General features: G+C 43.2%; 1 protein-coding gene across 11 annotated transcripts in view; it reads right to left on the bottom strand.

The window, feature by feature from the left end:
- Positions 1-115: 115 nt before the first annotated feature.
- Positions 116-21,707, bottom strand: part of Kctd18 (potassium channel tetramerization domain containing 18) — a 64,630-nt gene continuing 43,038 nt past the window's right edge. For 2 of the 11 annotated variants that reach the window (XM_063266949.1, XM_063266948.1), the window contains 8 exons: positions 18,333-18,402; positions 17,771-18,079; positions 12,733-12,959; positions 10,404-10,615; positions 8,128-8,321; positions 6,965-7,059; positions 3,669-3,771; positions 116-1,686 (listed from right to left, as the gene is read on the bottom strand). In XM_063266949.1, the coding sequence (XP_063123019.1) occupies positions 1,194-1,686; positions 3,669-3,771; positions 6,965-7,059; positions 8,128-8,321; positions 10,404-10,615; positions 12,733-12,889 (1,254 nt within the window). In that variant the 5' untranslated portion in view covers positions 12,890-12,959; positions 17,771-18,079; positions 18,333-18,402 and the 3' untranslated portion in view covers positions 116-1,193. Of the gene's footprint in view, positions 1,687-3,668; positions 3,772-6,964; positions 7,060-8,127; positions 8,322-10,023; positions 10,168-10,403; positions 10,616-12,732; positions 12,960-13,705; positions 13,759-14,641; positions 14,783-15,266; positions 15,406-17,770; positions 18,080-18,332; positions 18,403-21,707 lie in introns of those variants that run through there. The other 9 variants (XM_039083313.2, XM_039083314.2, XM_008767087.4 and 6 more) reach the window with 9 other exon arrangements.

Here is a 21,707-nt window from a genome sequence, read left to right on the forward strand (position 1 = left end):
CCAAGACAAGAAAGTAATTTTGGAAACAGAAATAGAAACCCTCCATAAATTATTAGTAAGCTCTCAAACTATTTCAGGGTTCAAAGTTTAAATAAGTAGTCACAGAAAAGTCACATTTTTATGGAAATGTTTTATTTACTTAAAAAGAAACGTCATGAGTATACCTGCCTCACGTTTTCAAGGCAATGCAATGCAGTGGCCAGCATCTGAGTAAGGAGCACCCTGCTCTATGGACCTGCTTCTAGAAACACGGAAGCACAGGGCTCATGGGAAGTAGAAATGTACAATGTAATTACCAAACATAATATGTAAGAGAAAGTACAGATAACCCAATGGTCATGAAAAAATAGATTAATCAAAAGATTTTGTTTAAAAATATTAAATTCAAGTTATGGAAATTGTATGCACGAAGCATAGTGTATAATCAGAAGGACTCTTCAATGGCCACTTCTAGAATAAACTAACGAGTTAAAAAAGTTAAACTTGTCTAACTTCTCTTTTTCAAAGTACTTCAAAACATCACCAAAGTAAACGACCATATTTTAACCATTCCAAAAACCGTTTTACAGCTCCTACCACATGCATTCCCCTTGTGGTGCACAATAAAAGACACAGCTGCTAACAGAACAAAGCAAAGAGCCAATCTAGACAAGAAAATGGCCCAATCAAGTAAGATCACCATCTGAGCTTTCACTATACGCTTTCCCTTCCCCCATCACTTCTCTTCATTTCGTCTTTGGAAAATAAGCAACTATGGGCAGCTGGTGGTCACACTCCCTCTTGAGACCTCTCCTCCTGGCCGCCATACAGCGTGGCCAGCATAGGTGCCCCTCTCCATCTGACAGAAACCTAGGCCTAGACCACACTCCTACGCTTGGACTGTAGGAGTAACACGAAGACTTTAATACTACTGCAAAAAGGTGAGACTTCTTACTCCCTGGTTGCCTTGTATCAGTTAACCATTTTAAAAAGCTTAGAATTAAAAACTAGAAATCAAACTGCACATAGACAACCTCAGGAAAATGCAAAGTAAATAATGACCCTGACCATAAAGTCTCCGTCTACTCCCACATTGGCATTCACTTTTCCTGCAATAATAATCCTAAACACCCACGTTTAGATCTTCCCTTTCAGGAACACCGTCGGAATCAGCATGCTGGAAGCTGTGGGGCAAACAGGCTGTTCAAGCCCACTTATCCATCAGGCTGGTCTTTCCTGTTCTCAGTCTGCACGCCCAAAGTGTTGGAAGCTTCTGGAGAGGGCTGCTGGGGGAAGCTGGCCTGGCTCCCTGCTGAGGGGGTTGGCAGGGAAGGCCCCACACACAGTGGAGTCCTCCTCAGCTTGATCACTCGATGGGGTGGAGACTTCTTATCAGAGAGGAGCACCTTGGCAGGAGGTGGCTGTGTGGCTTGGTTTTCAGCGCTCTGGGCATTAGGAGAAGCAGGAGCATGTCCAGATGCCCCTGTGGCCACAGAGCACTGGGCTGCCTTTCCACAACTGCCTCTTTGAGAGCGGTTTGCTGTAGCCTGCGAGGAGATCTGGGCAGCATTGGCAGGTGACACCCTCACTGAAGCAGAGTTCTTGACTTTAATTTGGGTACTTGTAGAAGGGCCCAAAAATCTGACTGGCTTAGGACCAGTTTTACAGTTCACACCTTCATCCTCTTCCCCAAAGGCTATCAGCCGCCTGGAAAGACAGAAGCATTCTTTTCAGCATTTGTCCTTTTGAGAGCTAACAAACATAATCTCCACAGTTCACATTCAGGCTTAACAAAAAGGAATTGGCAATGTATATGGATAGCGTTACAGAGAGCAACTCGCTTCCTCATCCCCACCCACGGTCAACTGCACAGATGCACATTTACTGAAAACTGTTCCTGCTGCTTTATAGACTGTGCCTTAAAACCACATCTAATCAACAAGTAGGAGTCTGCAGTGCTGAGTAAGAATCAGACTACACATCACTCTGCTCCTACGAGCTCTGTGTGACGTACAGGGCCATCAAGACTAGTCAGTGCTCTTTCCAAGAACCGCAGAAAGGGAGCTCACAGCCAAATAAATGTTACTCTCCAACTTGAGCTGACAAAGAGAAAGGCTGCAAGCCTCAGGAACGTCGTTTTGCCTATTTAATGCTGCAGCTGTATTTACCAGTCACTGTCGTCCTGACAGCCAGTACAGTCGGCATGCCGTGAGACACATTTAACTGTGACACGGCTATTAACAGTCAAGCCCATGCTAAAGTTAGGTATTTTTAAAATTGCAAAGTATTGTACAATTAGTCTCCTGAACTGAGTTGACCATTCATTATAAACAGTATAAAGAGAAAAAAAACTGTCAAAAATGACCTTAAAACAATGAAAGTTCTGCCTGCTCCTCCCTGTTTTCCACCCAGTTCCTGTCCTAGGACACTACTGAACAACAGGGAGCAGCGAGCCTCCCTCGTCGTGAACTTCCTCTCCACAGTATTGGCTGCTAGAAGCAGTGCAGCATGGTGAACGCTTGTTCTTGGAAACAATCAGTCTAGCCTCATAAAATCTTCCACACATAGCAAATAATGCTAATATACTCAGCTTTAAAACGTCACTGACCATAATTACACATCACTTTCGTTATCTTGTCCATACATCAATATGCTGATTCCCAAAATTCCAGAGAAAAGATCACTGACAAAGAGGAGGTCACCATCAGCCATTCCTTCTGCTGTCTCCCGTCTGTCTTCACTGGCTCTACACCAAGGTTTTCTGTACCCTGGTACAATCACCATTTCAGTAAAACAATTCTTTAGTGGAAGCTGCCAGCAGGGTAAGTGGCTTCTACCTACAAGATGTCAGCAGCAACTCCTCCCTGTAGAGCTTAACCCACAAGTGGCAAACACTGCTAAACATCTCACCAGAGGGGTAGAAAAGTCCTTCCCAGGTGAGACAGCTGTTCTAGACTCAAGGTTTGCTGCGAGTCCAAATGACAAAATAAATACTGCAATAGTAAATTAGTAACACAATTAATGCCTTTTAAGAAATAAAATATTTTGCAAAGAGATCTTGACTAAAACGGAATCGACGTTCTTTCTTTGAACGATGCAGAGGCCAAGGTAGGAGAGCAGTCTGCAGCTGCAGTTATAACCAAATCCAGCAGGAGACTGAGAAACAAACCTGTCGCTGTGGATGACGCTGAGACATTAAAAACATACAGCCTTACGGCACGTAGAGCACTGCTACAGACACAGCCAAAAGGTGAATATAATGCTAATAATTTCATGGAACTCAAGAGAATACTACCAAATAAAGATGCTACTTGTGATAAGGAAAAAGAAAAAAGAACTTCAGACTAAGGCACAGAAAAGGTCGAGTAGTTAGCCTAAGTACGTTTTTCAAGCACTGACAACAAAGCCTGGAGTTTCACTTCTGTGATGCCTACCACAGCATCCCACTATTCTTACAGCCGCATTCCCCCCATGAAAACATGCTTCATATCCAACTAAGTATAATACCCTACTTTTTCATGGTTTTGGTATCTTTTTAATGAGATCAATATTTTTATGTTAATGTAGAATATTCATGTAGGTTATTAAAGAAGCTTAGTAAAGCCAAGAGTATTCATTTCCCCTTTATGATGGTGTCACACAGTATCAACTACAGATTTTAAAACAAAATGTAATCATAGCTAACTAACCTCTTTCGAATTGGGGCCATATGACGCAGGCTTCCATGTAAAGGCCGTTCTTCCAAAGTCCAACACTCTATCAGCTCATGAGGCACACGCCAGTAGCTTACACCTTGAAGATAAAAAGAGAATTAGGAGAGCCATAGGTAAGAAGCACTCGGTCATCTAAGACAGGCCAGCTGTCTGTAGCTTGTCCCTTTCAGCTAATGGACACAGGTGTGCACAACACAAAGAGGAAGTGCTTCTAGTGGCTCCAGAACAGCAGTGACTGTTTATGAGCTGGGTTCAAGAAGAGCTGGCTTCGAACCAGGGCATGCTCAAGTGACAGAATGTATGCTCCTTAAAGGCACAGGCTCTGACCCTGCACCTGAACCTGTCACTCACTGATGTGACCTTGGGAAAGTTACCCTCTGATCCTCAAGTTTCATTTCCTCAGGAAAATGCTAATCACCATAGCATGTATCCTTCAAGAGTGCTTGCTGTGATCATTAAACACATAATAAACATGAACTGCTTACCTTAGGTCAGGTTAGGTACTCTGAAGCCTTCAGTGCTTTACAGACAGATGCAGTATTAGTACAAGTGTAAAGGATGTTTACAGTGGTGGTTACGCCAGTGCTCTGTCTGCTGCAGGGGGCTACTGTGACCATCAAACTGGGTGTACCTGTGAACCACCCTGCAAACCACTGTCACCAGAAATGATTCAGTAGGTAACAGCACTTGCTGATCTTAAGGGAACTATAGCAAGTTTCCAGCCCCATGGCAGGCAGCTCAGAAATGCCTGGAACTCTAGCTCCAGGGGAATCTGACAAGGCATTCTGGCCTCTGCAAGTACACGTATACATATAGGCACACACACACACAAATGAAAGTGTTTTTTTAAAAAAAAATCTTTAAAACAAGAATAATCTAATAATAAACCAGGATTTTAGCTAAATTCATTCTATATTTTAAATATGATACACTTTGATTCAAAAGTTTAAGAATGTATGCTTATGAGCCTCACAGGCATTACACTAGTGAAAGAAGGTGAACATAGATCACATATTTTACAATCCCATTTGTATGAAATACCCAGGACAGGCAGACAATGGGACACAAGGCAGACCATGCAGGAGGACATGGAGGCGAGACTGTGGGTTCCCTCTGAGATGATGACAACGTTTTGGAACTAGACAGCTGGTGGCTGCTAAACAGGCCATATGCGAGTAGCAATGTCATGGACACACACAGTGTAAACCAGTTCCTTCTACTCATCTGACTCCTCCAATCAAAAACACATATGGTTATACACAGACATACAAAAATACTAAAAGAATAATCTTCAACAAGAACTGTTGGGTTCTTTATAGTAACAGCTTTCAAATCTCCACAATGGCATTAGTGTCTTTTTTAACCATTAAAATTCCAGAAAACATGACTACCTTTGTGAACTGGCATTAAAAATGTATATATAACATACATCCAATATGCAAGAGCTCAATGACACTCATTAAGGCCAGCACAATGGAATCATTTGACTACTATCCCCAAGCATGCATATATATATATATATATATGTATGTATATATATATATACACACACATATATATATGTATGTGTATATAGTATATATATGTGTGTATATAGTATATATATATATATGTGTGTGTGTATATATATATATATATATATATTCTACTACAAAAGTATTCCTAAACCTGGTCCATTAGGTTCGCCTGATTTTTCAGGTTAAATTTATGATAAAATTTACATAAAACTTATTTTTTAAGAGATACAGTTCAATGAGTTTTGTCAAATGAATAGTCACTCATCGATCGTGCCTAAAACTTTCCTCATACCACTTCCCAGACACTGGTTTCCCTTCTAGCCCTAATTTTGTCTTCTCCAGAATGTCATATATATACATGAATCACAGAATATTCATACTTGTATGTTTTCTTTAATGTGATTTATCCACATCGATACATTGATAAACGTGTGTGTGTGTGTGTGTGTGTGTGTGTGTGCGCGCATGCGCATGCATGCTTTACTGCCTAGTGGATATGCCACTGCAACTTGTTTAAGCAACGTGTTTGACCTCTGGGCTCTCAGCAGCTCACCGCTCCACAGTCCAGTCAGCTGGCACTCCCCCTGCCCTGGCCTCCCAGTACTGGGATGATAGGCTGAAGCACAGCAGAGCATACTCAACTCTAACCTCTTCTTTCCAACTTAAATAATTCACATTTATTGTACATAACGTGGAACATCTAGAAAAGTAGACAGATAAAAACCAAGGGCTAGGGACATAGCTCAGTTGGTAGAGTGCTTGCTTTGCAAACATGAGGCCTTTGGTTTTGATTCTCAGAACCAACACCCGAAACAGAAAGAAAATCAAAATCAGTCCTAATTCAAAACCCAGGAATGATAATTCAGGGTGCACTTTCATTCCACTATGTTTTGTTTGTTTTCAAACAGTGTCTAGCTATCTAAACCAGGTTGCTCTAAAACTCACTACATAGCCCAGGCTAGCCTTCACTCAGTGAAGGCTCCTCCTGCTTGAGCCTCCTAAGTGCTGAGAGTGCAGGAATAAGTCATCATGCCCAACCAATTCTAGTCGTTCCTCATTTGGACTCTTTTTTATAAATGTTTATTTTATTCTGTGTGTATGTTTGTGGGCACAGACATGGCACAGTCTATACTGGAGGTCAGTTCTCTCCTTCCACCATGTAGATTCAGGGATTAGCCTTGGGTCATCTGGCTTGGGAAAGCACCTTTACCTGCTATGCCATCTCACCAGTCTCCTCTTAAACCTTCTCGGTGTAGAAGCACACTTTTTAAACATTGCCAGTTACACAGTAGGTCTAAATAAACGCTTGTTTATTAGGTATACACATACTTGAAGTCATTGAATTATAAATAAATGACAATACATAGCAGGTTACTCGTGGGTGTGGAGACTTGAAAGCTTCAACAGCACCGTATGATAACAGACAACTGACACACTGAAAAGTAAACCTCTAGGAAGACAGGAGGGCAGAAGAGAGGCAAGGACACACAAGGGATGTGGATAAAGAGACGCTACCTTTACACTTTGTGTTACTATGGAAACGTGGGATGGGGATTTACTGCAAGTGAGGCAAGCCTATAGTCCCAGTACTTGTGAGGCAGAAGAAGGAGGATTGCCCAAAGTTCCAGACTAGCCACACGAGGCTATACAATAAGATCCAGGCCAGCCTGAGCTACAGTGGAAAACCTTGTCTCGAAAACTAAGAGAGAAAGAGGAAAAAGTCCACCCTGTGCCCATGAAACGTTTGCACTGTACCTTTTCCTTCCCAAGCATCAAAGGCGTCCATCATTTTCTTCAACTCGGCTACTGAGTAGTAGCTCCAAATATACTGGACATTGTTCCCCGCCTCCCTAGGAATATTGCAAAAACGTAATGAAAATCCACTACTTACACGTGAATGTGTCTGTGCACATCCAGCTAACACACACTCAATAAATACTCGATAATCAAGGGGAGAATATCTAAGCACAGTCATTCCTCTGCGACCCTAATCATAGGTGTGCACTCATAAATCACATCAGACTCTAATATGAATTTCATCTTTTTATGTAGTAAATGTCAATTCTACAATATGGAAATGCATCGAAATATTTTAGAACACTTGAGAAAGCATTTATATATAACTGGGCTAGTGGCACGTGCCTTTAGTCCCAGCACTTGGGAGGCAGAGACTGGCAGATCTGAGTTCCAGGCCACCCACGGCTATACAGTGAGAACTTGTCTCAAAAAACAAACAAAACTAACAAAGTAAAACCAGTGAATTCTAGTTAGAGAAGAGCCCATTTGGATGACATTTTCTAGCATCACGCCAGATGCTTGGATGTCTTATTTAGGTCACTGCGTATAAAGATTTCAGAAACAACCATCCCAGTGCGTGAAAAGCAAGCTTCTATGGCTGTGACCCAGTCCAATCTCCCACAGAGTATACAGAAGTGAGGAACTGCTAATGACCTGACCAGTACAAGCTTACATGGCTATAAGAAGGCAAGCTTTAAGAATTTAACACGCCCACATCGTAGAAGCCAAAATCTGAAAGGGGCCAGGAACAAGGACAGACTGGCCTCCCAGACCACTCAAGGGTCTGCTGACTCTAGGCTGGTGCCCTGGCCCCACACTGTGGTCCAGGGGAGATATTAGGCAGGTGGCTCTTCTTTCTCTTAGCTCTATAGAGGCTACTCTGGGACTTGAGGCTCAATGCAGTGAGAACCACTGTTCTTGATCCTGCAAAAGGCCCAGGACTGATATCTCTGTACAAAGGCCTGAAGCAGCCATCCCACAACTCTGAGGGCTCTGTCCACTGATCCATGATCGCAGCCTCTTGTAGTTCAGCACAGTATTTCATTCAATAACAATGTTTAAAATTGTTAAAAGATACAATCCTCTCTTTTGTACTTTTTCACATTTAATTTTGAACATACCTTTTGAAAATGCTTTTACTATGAATTCTTCCTCCCAGCTGCTTATCAATGGCATCTGTCCCATCAGTTTTTGTAGAATAGACGCCAATAATTCTACTTTCACAGCTTGCACCAGATGTGTTAAGATAGTGGAGGACCCAAACTGTTGGTTTATTGCAAACTAAGCCATAGGAATCACAGAAGTCTGTTAAAGCCTAAAGCAAACACATACATAAACTTAGATTTAATTATGAAATAAAAGATAGATGAGTTACTTTCATGTAAAGCTAAAATGTGAGCTGGTCACAAAGAGAAATAAAAATGTCATGAATTTTAACTTAGTCTATAAACATGTAATAAATTAATTGGAGGGAGGCTTTTTTCCTTTACAAAAAAAAAATAAATAAATAAGCAACAACAAGAAACCTCCACTCTTTATTTAGGGAGACTTTTCCGAACAGAACTGCCCTTTATCTCTTCTTTTGGCATATCATCATCACTTTTAATTTTACAATCTTCATACAATAGCTAAAAGTTAAGAGTTTCTCTTTCCTCAGAATATTTTCTCAAACTTCTCACTTAACCTCCATTTTTTTTCTTTTTATTAGGGGGCCCCACAGATGGTCCTTATTTTTAACTCCAAACTCTAACAATGAGTTAATCAAATGAACCTGTTCTTCTGCACTGCAAGGCTGCTCTAGTGAGGCCCGGCACAGTGTCTGAGCTCATGCAGCATTTACACACTTCAGTCATGCCCTCACTTGCATACTTAATACCCACTGCCTGCTGAGCACTCTCGGGCCCTGCGGACAGGACAGTGAATATGACAGGCGGTCCAAATGCTCTGCGTTCCTACCTAATGCCCAGCTGTGCCAGCACAAGGGGCACAGAACAAGGGGCTCCTCCCAGGACTGTGGCACAGACCTTCCCTGGGAGAAATGGCACTGCTGCTCTAAGTGCGTTTGGGACAAGCGTCTTTGTCTGCTTTGTCCACTGACAGCTCTAGCATCTGGGAGAGCAGGTGATGTGAAGAAGACGCCTGCTGCTATCTACTCAGTAATGAAACCAGGATCCTCACATGTCTGGTGCTAAACAACTCCTCTACTGATCTTTAGCCTTATGTGTACAGCTCTAAGAATTCCAAATCACACTATAAACTGACCTAGGGCAAGAACTAGACTCCATTTCTTGCTGCTCCACCCACCCAGTCCCTTCACAAGGCCATACATGCCAAGCATGTGGCACTTATGAAATAGCAGATGCTGGCTGCTGGAATAAATGCAGGCATACTTTGTCCTTTTTAAAATATAACCAGGAGACAAAGGCTAAGGGCTAGGATCAGAAGATGAGGCTACCCTCTCTAATCTCCCAGCAAGACTGTCTAGCCCTACTCTGCTGTTGGGTAAGTTGCATTACCAAGACTATCACTTGGCCATTTTCACTAGTGTGAAACAGCAGCAGAATCCATACTCGTGTACATCCCTAAAATGGATTTCCTGCACACTCCTAATAGCCAACCATCCATCAGTTTGCTTCCTGAACTGACAACATCCAATTTGAAAGTTCCAATCAGTTCATATCAATCTTCAGGATCAACAGCTGCCTACAGAAATAATTTCCCTATGTGCTAAATAGCAACAAATACAATAACCATTAATAAGACATAACTAACCAAACTTTTCAGTCATGTAAAGATCTTTAAAGTGTGACATAAATAGAAGCACTGCTGATCTTGAAGGGAACTCAGCAGATCTTAACATGCTAAACTGCCATGCTCACTAAATCAGGTGAGAGCTTATTACTTAGCATAAAACATAAAAATGTTATCTTAGTAAATGGACCATTATACCCTCAATAATGACAGTATTTCTCTAACTTAAAAAGATCTCCAGAAACCAAGTATATGGTGGTGCACACCTTTAATCCCAGCACTCAGGAGGCAGAGGCAGGTGGATCTCTGTGAGTCCAAGGCCAATCTGGTCTACATAGCCAGTTCCAGGCCACCCAGGGCTATATAGTAAGGCCTTTTCTCAAAACAGAAACAACTTCAGAAGAATAGTTCTATTAAAGAGAATCAAAAAGTGTTACATTTTCAGTGAGATACATAAACTTTATAAAGCTTTTTGCCTAGAATTAATTTTGGCCTTTAAGAATGACTAGGAGTAATTAAGAAACATGTTCAAAACTGATTACAGACCGCCTTGCACTTTGTATATGTGATATCACAAACTATGCAAAATAACATATTGCTTTGTGCATATAAATATGTATTTTAAAACTTGAGAAAATGCCAAGACCTTTTTAAGTTCTATATTTGACCTTAAAGAATATGTCTCCATCTCATTGGCCAAGTGGTCAGACAGGCTGTATGGGTAAGGGATGCCAAAGTAGTCAGCCTCTTCCTGCAGGGCGGTTCGGGTCTGCTCGTCCGAGGGGGTCTGAACCTCCCCATGGAGGTAGTCCAAAATGTATTTGAATAGATGTCCATCACGGTCAATAATACACGCCCCTAGAAAACAGTTCCAAAACAGTTGTGCAGATTCATGTGATGATCAGTAAGAAGTCAAAGTCGGCCCAATACCCTTCACAGTCATGTTTCCCTTCTCACAATTAGCATTAGTGTGGAAGTGGGTCCAAGTCATCAAAGGAAGTTAAACGTCTCCTGTTTCACTGCCACAGAAAACACGATTTATGGCCCTCCCTCAACTTGGAAGTAAAGAATGTTCTAAAAACTCAATTATTTGGAGGAAATACTTATATTTCTAAACCACTGTAAATAATTCTGAACACAAACGTACATGACCCGTCACCATGTCTGCTTGAACACTATATGCACAGGAACCAGGCTCAGGGGGCAAGTGAGGCAGAGAGCAAACCCACTTTGCTCCTTCAGCCACGTATCCTACCACAGACCCACACCTTCCTGGATAAACAGGTCCCATTACCTAACTTACACAAAGCAACTGTGAGTTAGTGAGGGGACCTCTGTATTCTCAGTTCTGCAAGTGTTTTCCAAGACACACTTGGCTCTTCAGATGACGTCCTTATCCAGTCAACTGCAAAAGCTTCTGGTAGGATCGATGTACCCCTAATCTCAGCACAGCTGGACCAGGACACGCATGTGTGGCTCCACAGGAAAGAGTGTGCTTGTCCCTATGTCAACTGAATGTCAGCAACAACACATGCCTAGGATTTCTAGTGCTAGGTGTGTACTATATTTCAAAGTATCAGGTTAGTCCCTTTGGAGTTTGAAAATCTACATTTTAAAGAAGGAAAGCATGATGTGAGGAGCAGTAACACACAGTCACAGGTCCCAGCACTTAGGAGGTAAAGGCAGGAGGACTGCTATGAGTATAGAAGCCAGCCTGAGCAGCTCTGTGAGGTCCTATCTCCAAACTAAATAGTTTAAAGTCATTTTTAAAAACAAAAACTGCTTTACTAGCATTGCAAATGATCAAAGACTTTTCTTAAGACAACTTAGCAGAATTAAAATTACCTTGGCATAATGGTAATTAAGGAGTTCAATCCCCCCAACCCCCTATATTACTTTTCTTGACACTGATCCTATCTATCTCTTATCTATCTATCTATCTATCTATCTATCTATCTCTTATCTATCTCTCCTCTCTCCCCCTACCTCCCCCCATCACTCCTCTCCCCCACCCCCATTTCAGTATTTAGAAAAGCAGTGTTGAGCAGAGACCAGAGACTAGAACGTGGTCCTGCTTCCGTCCTCCCCTCCAATAGTAGTTTCTGCCAGGTAGAGGGCAAGCTCTCGGTCCAGCCATCCAGTTACTCTCTGCTTTCAACCACCAGTTGCAGGCAAGGCAGTTTTCTAAGACCCTACTCATGCCCAGGACATCTGCAGCCCTCCCCTGTGGCATAGTCCATTGTCCTGGGGCTCACATATGGGGGGAAAATAGAGAGCTGTTGACAGCCTCTTGTGCTGATGAAGATTCTCAGCAGGTTCTGCGACTTCCACAGTATTCAAAGGAAAGAGGCCACCCAGAGTCTTATCCTTTATAATGTAGTTCTCTGAAAGACCCAAAACATGAACTTGCCATTTTTCCACTACACACATCAGCTCACACAAAACCGCAAGGCTAAACCAAGCACTGAATACAGCACTGGCTCCACAATGGCTGCTTTGCTAGCTATGAAGATAGCTGCTTCTGCAGGGAAACACGTGTTCTTCCTTGAAGAGCACAGAGAGAAGCTAATACACATCAGCCTCTACGCCATCATCCATGATGTCAAAATACAGCTAATGCCATGGCTAGTCTTTATCCCACTTTACTTCTTTGTCAACTTTTAGGAGCACCACCACAAATCTTAAAACTGGTATTTAATTTCTCTATGCACTTAATCACCACACAGTTGTAATGAGCTAAGTAATTAGTAGGCTAATATAATACATTCCAACACAATTAAGAAAATCAAAGGGAGGGGTTGGGGATTTAGCTCAGTGGTAGAGCACTTGCCTAGCAAGCGCAAGGCCCTGGGTTCGGTCCCCAGCTCCGAAAAAAAGAAAAAAAAAAAAAAAAAGAAAGAAAATCAAAAGGAACTTAAAAATGACTCCCACTTTAATGAGCATTCACACTCAGGCTCCAAACTTTAGACATTTACCAGATTCATCTGTTTTGAGAGGGAAACGACCGCTAAACATAGATGCCAGCATAGAGTCCTTAAAGCGGCACAAAGACTCTCGCCGAGCTGTGTAAATGCAGCCGCCCACGTTCAGTCGAAGGATATCTCGCATCTCCTCTGCTTCGTGGCCAGCCATTGCTCCCTTGGACACTTAACGTTTTGCCTTAGGTGTTCAGAAACTTGGAAACAATCACAGCCCCAGACCTCTGTACAAAGCAAAGGACAAATACCTTGCTGAAACAAATGGGCAAGCTCAGTATATTCAATACAATTATACAGACGCTATTTCAAGTGACGTGAAACACATGATATGCTGACTTGGGAAAAACTGTGCCTCCTGAGATTTTATAAATATACAGAAATATAGATCACAGCTGATAAAATGACTGCTTAAAGAGTTACACAAGACAATGCCTGGTAACTCACAAGTAAAGCAAAGGCAAGACAGGCTTATGATGTTTGGCACACACATGTTTTTAACAAGTCTGAAGGAACCAACTAGACTACAGAAATCACGGGAGCCAAGTGGCTTTACCACTTACAATCTCTGAGTTCTTGGTTAAATCGTTTATATTCATTCTCTTGTTTCCGTATCTATCTATAAAACAGAGGCAGCAGTGGTCCAAAGAGCTCCAGAGAAGTAATTAAGATAACGTATACAAAGTATGTGGCACAGACTAAGTATACAGTGAATGACAAGATCATACAAAATTTCCCTTGAGGTGTACACTGAGGAACTCGAAGTAAACTTTGGAGATTACAGAAACAAAGAGCAGAGACTAAGGATAACTATAGTCATTAAGTTGTCGTTAACTAAGAACTAAGTAACACATCAGTAACTGAGAGCACAATGTCATTTGTGCCAAGGGACAGAGAGATGGCTAAGAGGTTAAGAGCACATGGCTATTTTTGCAAAAGACCCAGGTTCAATCCCCAGTACCGTATGACTTACAATATAGCCTGTGACTCCAGTGATCCGATACCCTCTTCTAGCCTCTGGGGGCACTGCACATACAAAGCACACAGAAAAACAGGCCGGCAAAATACTTATATACACAAAAGTAAATAAAATGTCCAAAACTGAATTCTATTTGTACAGATTGATTGCTCTAGATCTACAGGTGACGCCTGTCAGTCATCCACCTCTTTCCCTCTGAAACAGCCAAAGCTTTGGGGAAGGTTTAAAAGTTTTCCAGAATTCTCTATGGAAGCTGAAAAACTAAGTTCATTGAAAATCTGCAGTATCAAGAAAGTCTTAAAATGGCTGCCAAACTCAACTATATCCATAGCATCTTAGGGTTACTAACTGGTCAACTAAAATCCTTCCCCCACAGACACCATCCTTATCATATTCCAATAAAATGGGAGACCATTAGAATCTGAGAAAGGACACTAGACAAAATTCATTAGGAACCCAGCAAGGTCCAGGCCTACAAAAACACTGCCGTGACCTCTTGGTGCCTTAGAGTCACTCTAATCAATCATGAGGCAGGGGACCTAATGGGTTCACACTGTTCAGTTACCTGCTCCCTGGAATTTTATTTTCCATGTTCCTAGATAAGCTTCATCTCCTGCAAGATCTTTCTGTGCAGAATTAGAATCCTTGCACAGCAAACTCTTACACAGATTTTAGGCCATGTGTTTAAATCCCTATTTTTTTTTTTTATTTTTATGTCGCCCATACGCCCAATAAAAGCAAAGGGAGTGTCATTCTTGGTAATTCCCATTTACTGAATGCTCACTGTGTACCAGGCACTGTGAAGGAACACTAGACAGACATTACCTCATTCACAGAAAAACTTTTATCACAAGAATTACTGTCCCTAGTGACACAGAACACTGGGGCATAAAAAATTCATTGATGTGTTCGGTGTCCATACAGACTTGCCTGTTAATAAGCAGTGGGGCCAGTCACAACCCAGGGCAACCAGGTGAACCTGAGGGGCCAGCTTCAGGCTCTCACAGATGCTCCCACAGACTATCCCTTTAACACAAGTTCCACCTCTAGGGCTCCTCATTTAGGCCCTTCACTATCAGCTGCCATCTGGGGACCGCAGCCCAAGGCCAGGCCCTGTGATGGCACTCCTCGGAAGCACCCACTGAGGCCTCTGATGCGTGAAGGCTGGGTTCACGCACGACCATCTGCACCAAACCGTCGAGGATGTCTGCTCAAAAGGCAGACTCCCAGCCACAGCAGAGTCTGATTCACAAAGTCTGAGAGGTGGGGATGGGCGCCGACTCCACTTTGAGAAGCACAGCTCATGGGGCTCACGCCCCTTCGCCACGGTCGGACAAAACCCGGAAGGCTGGGGATCACCAGGCCCCGCCGTGGTCTTCCTGGGCCAGCGGTCCCCAATTCGGTGCCCACTGAAGCCTGGTGCCCAAGGCGCCCGTGTCATCGGAGAGGCCGGCCGGGGCCTCCCTCAGGATGCCTCCCAAGGCTTCGGGGCCTGCCACCCACCCAGAGCCCGGCTCCTCTACACCGGCGGGCGGAGTGGCGACCGCCTACTGACCTGCGGCCGCCAGGCCCTGGGCGCCGCCGCCCGACGCCGCGGGGCCCGGACACGGAAGTAAGTCGTCGCCTACTCGGATGCTCCGCGACTGGTAGAGCGGATCAACCCGCGGCGCCCCCGTGCGGTCCCGACGTGCAGTGCGCCAAAAGGAAAGGAGGCCTCGCCCCGGATACGCCCCGCCCACGGAGGCGGTGACCACGCCCCAAGAACATTCCCGAACTGTTCTGCAACTCTCGGCCCGCCTTGGACCAACTCTCCTGGAAAAGGATGTTTTCCAGCCCCAGGGTTTCGAATATCCATTTGCATAGTTTGTGGCTTACAAAGTTTTATCACGCAGCACACTTTAACTTAGTCTGTAACTGTAAAAGCTGGTGGTTGGTTTCTAAAAATCTTTTTTATTAGATCTTTGGAAATTTCACACATCAGAATTAAGACGGTAGTTTTATTCTTGTTACAGGAAGGAAAACCGAGGAGGGAGGACAAACCTCCATTCAACGTTCTTGTACCTGGCACTGTATTGTCTCTTGTAGAACTATTTAATTTCTTGTTAATTCCCCCCCACCCCCAATTTTTAATCTTCCAACTGCATGCTACCTTGTGTAAGGAACAAGGGTTAGGTATTTCACAATGAATGAAACAGTCCTGTTTTCCAGGCACTCCACTCTATACTAGATTCCAAAGTCCTCTTTACAGCTCTTAGTAAAGAAGCCAGCCAGAAGTAAGGCTGCCTGCCCTTTGGCTATGAAGTCTTGGGAGACAGGGAAGGTTTGTTCAAGCTGCTGTGATTTTCTCACAGGGTAGAGACCAGGCCCTGAGAGTGGAGCATCAGTCATGACAGTGACCAATAGTTTGATTTTAGTTTTTTTGTTTTTTCTTTTTTTCGGAGCTGGGGACCGAACCCAGGGCCTTGCAAGCGCTCTACCACTGAGCTAAATGCCCAACCCCAATTTTAGTATTTTTAATCACTGACAGAAACAACTTAGAGGAGTGAGGGTTTATTTTGGCTCAGAGTTTCAAAGATGTCAGTTCATCAGGGCAGGAACCATTGAGTCCAACCCATGAGATGACACCAACCAATTTGAAGTGAGCCTTTCCCTAACAGTAGTCCTCTCTCCAAATGCCCACATAGATACATGTAGGTTTGCCTCAACATTCTTGTCTGAATTTTTTGTTCTGCATAATATTGAAATAATTAACTGTTGTAATAATCTAGAGGAGAAGAGTAATATCTTCTATCCCATCTATGATGGCTATGGAATAAAGTACAGATCCTTGCATTTAATACACTTAGAACAGCATTATGCCCAGTTTGTGAGACACCCCCCCCCCCAAGAGACTACCAGGGACTACGACTCCGATGCAAGCGCAGGAGAGGTATTTTATTCGAGTTGGACTAGGGACACAACCCTCCCTGTGCAATGGGTTAGGAATGAGACGCTCAGGTCTAGGGGTTGAGGTCTTCTATAGGGAAAATGCACAAGCTGGGGCTTTCGAGCCTTAGCATTACATGATTGGGTAAGGAGTAAAGGAATGTTACCCTTCAAACTGATAACGTTTGTTCAGACAGCAAGGAGAGACCACACATCTGGAAAGGGGCACCTTTGACCTGGGAAGGAATAACTCGTCCAGTTATCAGTGAGTAGTTCATTCTTTCCTGTTGTTGCAAGCTGGCCACGGCTGTTAGGTCTCTTTTTGACTGCTGGGGTTGCTTGGTGGGGGGGGGGGGAGGCTGCTAAACCCTAAGCCTGGGTCTGCACAGAGGGGGCTGCTGGCTGAGAGAGTGGGGGGTGAAGGGTTCGGAACGGAGCTGTGGGTGAGGGTGCTGCTGACTTTTGTCTCTACAACAGAAATGGCATGGAATCAGGTGCTAACATCAGACCTATGAGATTAGGTAAGCAAGAGACTTAAGGAGGAAGCACCTGTGAGGGAATGGTGGCGAGGCAATCTAGGAGGAACTGAGAGATTAAACTGCATGCAAGTTTAATACGAAGGAGGCCAGGAAAGGAAGGCTGGGAAAGGCCATGTTTGCGGTGCGGTTCTTAGAAAGTGTCAAACTGGACTCGATGACTCACAGGTGGAAACACAGATTTGGGGGACAGAGGAAAGATGATAATCATAAATTTGATCAGTCAGCCTGAGCAGCACTAAGTTACAGGCTAAGAGGAGCTATGCTGTGAGAGCAGCCAAAGTTTCAACAGACCAGTGGAAGTCTCCAAAGGACTGTCTTAGTGTCCCTGCTCAATTCGGTTGCTGGGGGTGGGGAGGCAGTCTGGAGGATGTGCTGTAGCATTGAACACAGGGAAGGATTTCAGGGCACAGTGGCTGGGCTAGAGCACTGGCCAGTGTTCCAGGCACCTGAGAACTGGTATGCTGCATGCCCATGACAGCCACATGGAGGACAGAAAGGAAAAGAGGAAATAGGAGATTACCTTTGGAGTGTTAGCTTAAACTAAACAATGGCAAATTCCCTAGGATGTTGCATTATAGGAGAGGAATATACATACTTGAGGAAAGAGATAAGAAGCTGTACTGTGGTAGTGGTGGCGGTGACACAGGCCTTTAATCACAGCATTCTTGATGCAGACGCAGGTAGTTCTCTGAGTTCAAGGCCAGGCTGGCCAACAGAGTAAGTTCCAGGACACCCAGGGCTAAGGGCTATACAGAGAATCCTGTGGGTGAGATGCAAGTGTCAGGCACAAAAGTGGAAAAATAAATAGAAATGAATCTATCTAGAGGTTAGGAGTGAGGTTCTTGGATGAAGGCATCCACCTGGAAGGCATACGAATTAAAGCCACGAAACTGGATGAAGTCACCTGCAGAAGAAACAGAATAAAGCATGGCGTCATCACTTAGAGAAACAAGAAACAGAGGAGGAAGGAAACCAAAAGTATACAGAGTCACAAGACCAACAAAATCAGTCACAGTTATCAAATGACACTGGGCAATAAAGGTTCATTAAATTTGGTAATGTTGGGGTTTGGGGTAACTTTGACAAATCTGCATTTTTAAATCTGCATTAGTCAGCATTCCATTGCTGTAACAAAATGACTGGACTAAGCCACTTACAAAGATGATTTATATTGGCTCGCAATTTCCAAGTTTCTGTGTATGGTCACTTAGACCCATTTCTTTGAACCTAGGAAAAAAGGACATCATGGTGGAGAATGAATGTGGAATAAATCTGCTCCCTAGACAGCGACCAGGAGGAAGTAGAGACAGAGAGAAACAGAGAGGGTGGAGGGGAGAAGGGGGTGAGACGGAGGAAGAGAGGGAAAGGATTGAGGGAAGCCATGACATCTCAATATCACCTTCAAGAGATTTCCCCCAGTGACCTAAGTTCTTCCCATTTGGCCCTACTTCCTAATAGTGCTAAGAGTTGGAAACCAAACATATAGCTTTTGGGGGACATTTACGATCTGACCCATAATAAACACTATTGTGGTGATACAAACCCAGAAAAAGGTTAGATAGTGAAGAGGACAAATTAGACATGGAAAATTAGACATGACTCTCTAGAGGTGATTAATTATAAAGAGAAGGGAGATGGGCTATGGGAGTGTTGCACAGTAGTATTTTCCTCCAGCTTAACAAGATTCATGGCAACTAGAACAGAATGATAGAGCAGTGGCCAAAGCTATAGTAATGACAATGGCGTTATTGACAGTCCCTAGTGAGAGATTCCTCTTTTACTCCCTGCCCCAGCACACGTGATCTTAGGAGATGCTAGTGTATGTATGAAGTAAAAGGTTGGTTCGAAGTGAGGACTCTGTGGTGCAGCTCACCTATTGTCAGCTCTGCACTTCACACTATCTGTCAGTGTGCCTACCAGTCTCCATGTAGGCATATTAAATGGGTCTCAACAGAAGAATTTACCATTTTCTACAGCTGCGCTCCTTTATAATGACAAGTAAAAGGAAGAGATGTGAGGACATGGGTGAGCCAAGTGGCCTTGAACTATCACAGATCTGTTTGCCTGTGCCTCCTGCATGCTGGAATTAAAGATAGGTGCTACTTCAGGCCTAGCTGGAAGACATTTTTGTATGTGTCCTTGTGTGAATGTGGGGTAGAAGATGCGGTGCATATACCATGGTGTCCAGCCTCTCAACAGCCTGAAGAACCTGGATTAGATCTTGTGGATAAGCTATAAGTGGCAGGTGTCCAGCCAGATAACTGACTACATTTCTGGTTATCTCATCCCACCCCCAACACACATACACCTAGACCAGCAATACAGGGTTTTCTCTAAATCACTGAAATATTCCTGAATCATCTGAAGTCTCATGATCTACCCGCTTCCCTCTATTCCTAACAATTCTCCTGGATTTTTCAAAAAGTTAATTTGATCCATCTTCCCATCCACAACACCATTAAAGCTCTCTAGGGCTCCTCCTCCATTGTCCAGAAAACCAACCATTCTAGACCAACCACTCAAGGTCCATCCCCTGACTTCCTACTTTTCAACCCTTGCATCATGCTGCCTGTACCCCAACACTTTGTACCTACTTCCACAGCAGGCTGTGGATGTCAGATTGATGGGTCCCAACTTGATTTCAGGCCTTCTGCTGCAGTTTTGCTTTTCCTGGAGTCTGCCTTCTCCTCCTTCAGCTACTCTTCTGAATTATTTCTGCACTCGAGTTTTTCTCAATACAAGTAAGTCAAAGAAAATTAATAGAAATGGTTCAAAACATGAAAGTGGAACTAGAATTAATAAAGAAAACTCAAACTGAGAGAAATCTGGAAATTAAAATTTTAGGAACCACAGAGGCATGCCTCACCAACAGAATACCAGAGATGGAAGACAGAATTTCTGCTATTGACTCAACAGAAAAATGGTCAGCTCAGTCAAAGAAAATGTTAACTCTACAAAACACCTGGCATAAAACACCCAGTGAATCTGAGACATTGTGAAAAGACCAAATCTAAGAATAATAAGAATAGAGGAAAGAGAAGAAACCCATGTCAAAGGCACAGAAAATATTTTCAACAAAATCATAAAAGAAAATTTCCTAACCTAAAGAAGATGTCTATCAAGGTACAAGAAACATACAGAATACCAAATAGTCTGGAGGGCCTGGAAAAAAATTCCCTTGACTCATAATAATCAAAACACTAATCGATACACAATAAAGACAGTATTAAAAGCTGAAAGGGGAAACAAGAAAACAAGTAACATATACAGGGAGACCTATTAGAATCACACCTGGCTTCTCAATGGAAACTCTAAAGGCCAGAAGGACATGGACAGGTATTCTGCATGCTCCAGGAGACCTCAGCAAAATTTTCAATCACCAGAGATGGATAAAATAAGACACTCCATGATAAAACCAAATTTAAGCAATATCTATTTATAAATCCAGCCCCATAGAAGGTACTAGAAGGAAAACTCCAACCTAAGGAGGTTAACTACAAAACACTGGAAATAAATGATCCTGGACCAACAAAAATCAAAAGAGAAAAAATACACACACACACACACACACACACACACACACACACACACACCATTGCTGCCACCACTATCACCAACAACAAAAATAACAGTAAACAACCACTAGATATTAATATCTCTCAACATCAGTGGCTCTAATTCCCCAGAAAAACTACAGAATAACAATGGATGGGAAAACAGGCTGCATCTTTCTGTTGTATCCAAGAAATACACCTTAACATCAATGATGCATATCACCTTAGGACATAGGTATGGAAAAATGTATTCCAAGCAAATGGATCTAAGAAGCAATCTGGTATAACCATGTTAATAACTGGCAAAATAGACTTCAAACCAAGAAAACTCCACCAAGAGTAAATTGTAATTCTTTACATCTATGAAGCAAACACAAGGACACCCAAGTTCAAAAAGGGCACTCCAGCTTAAATCACATATTGACTTCACACACTATTAGTGGGAGATTTCAACAACCCACCCTCACCAATAGACAAGTCATCCAGACAAAAACTAAACAGAGAAATGCTAGTGCTAACTGGTTATAAGCCAAATGAACCTAATAGATATTTACAGAACATTTTACCCAAACACAAGACCTTCTTCTCAGTACATAAATGTTCTCCAAATGGATCATATATACAGACACGAAGCAAGTCTCAACAGATGTAAGAAATCTGAAAAAACACCCTACATCCTTTCTGACCACCATAGAAACCGAACAACTTATCCATTAGAAAGAGCATTGCACATTTTATTTTATAAAGCCACGGTTATCTTGATACCCAAACCACATAAAGAACAACAAAGACCAGTGGATCCCGGACCGCAGCAGCTCTCTGCTCCCAAACCCCGTGGGAGAGAGACCTCACCGCCTGATCAAGTGGGCACTCCTGAGGCTGCAGAGCGGAGGAGACCACCAACACTCCCCACCCCTGCCCACATCCCTGGCCCAAGAGGCAACTGTATAAGGCCTCTGGGTTCCCATAGGGGAGGGC

This window comes from Rattus norvegicus, chromosome 9 (genome assembly GCF_036323735.1).
Source record: "Rattus norvegicus strain BN/NHsdMcwi chromosome 9, GRCr8, whole genome shotgun sequence".
Classification (NCBI taxonomy): domain Eukaryota; kingdom Metazoa; phylum Chordata; class Mammalia; order Rodentia; family Muridae; genus Rattus; species Rattus norvegicus.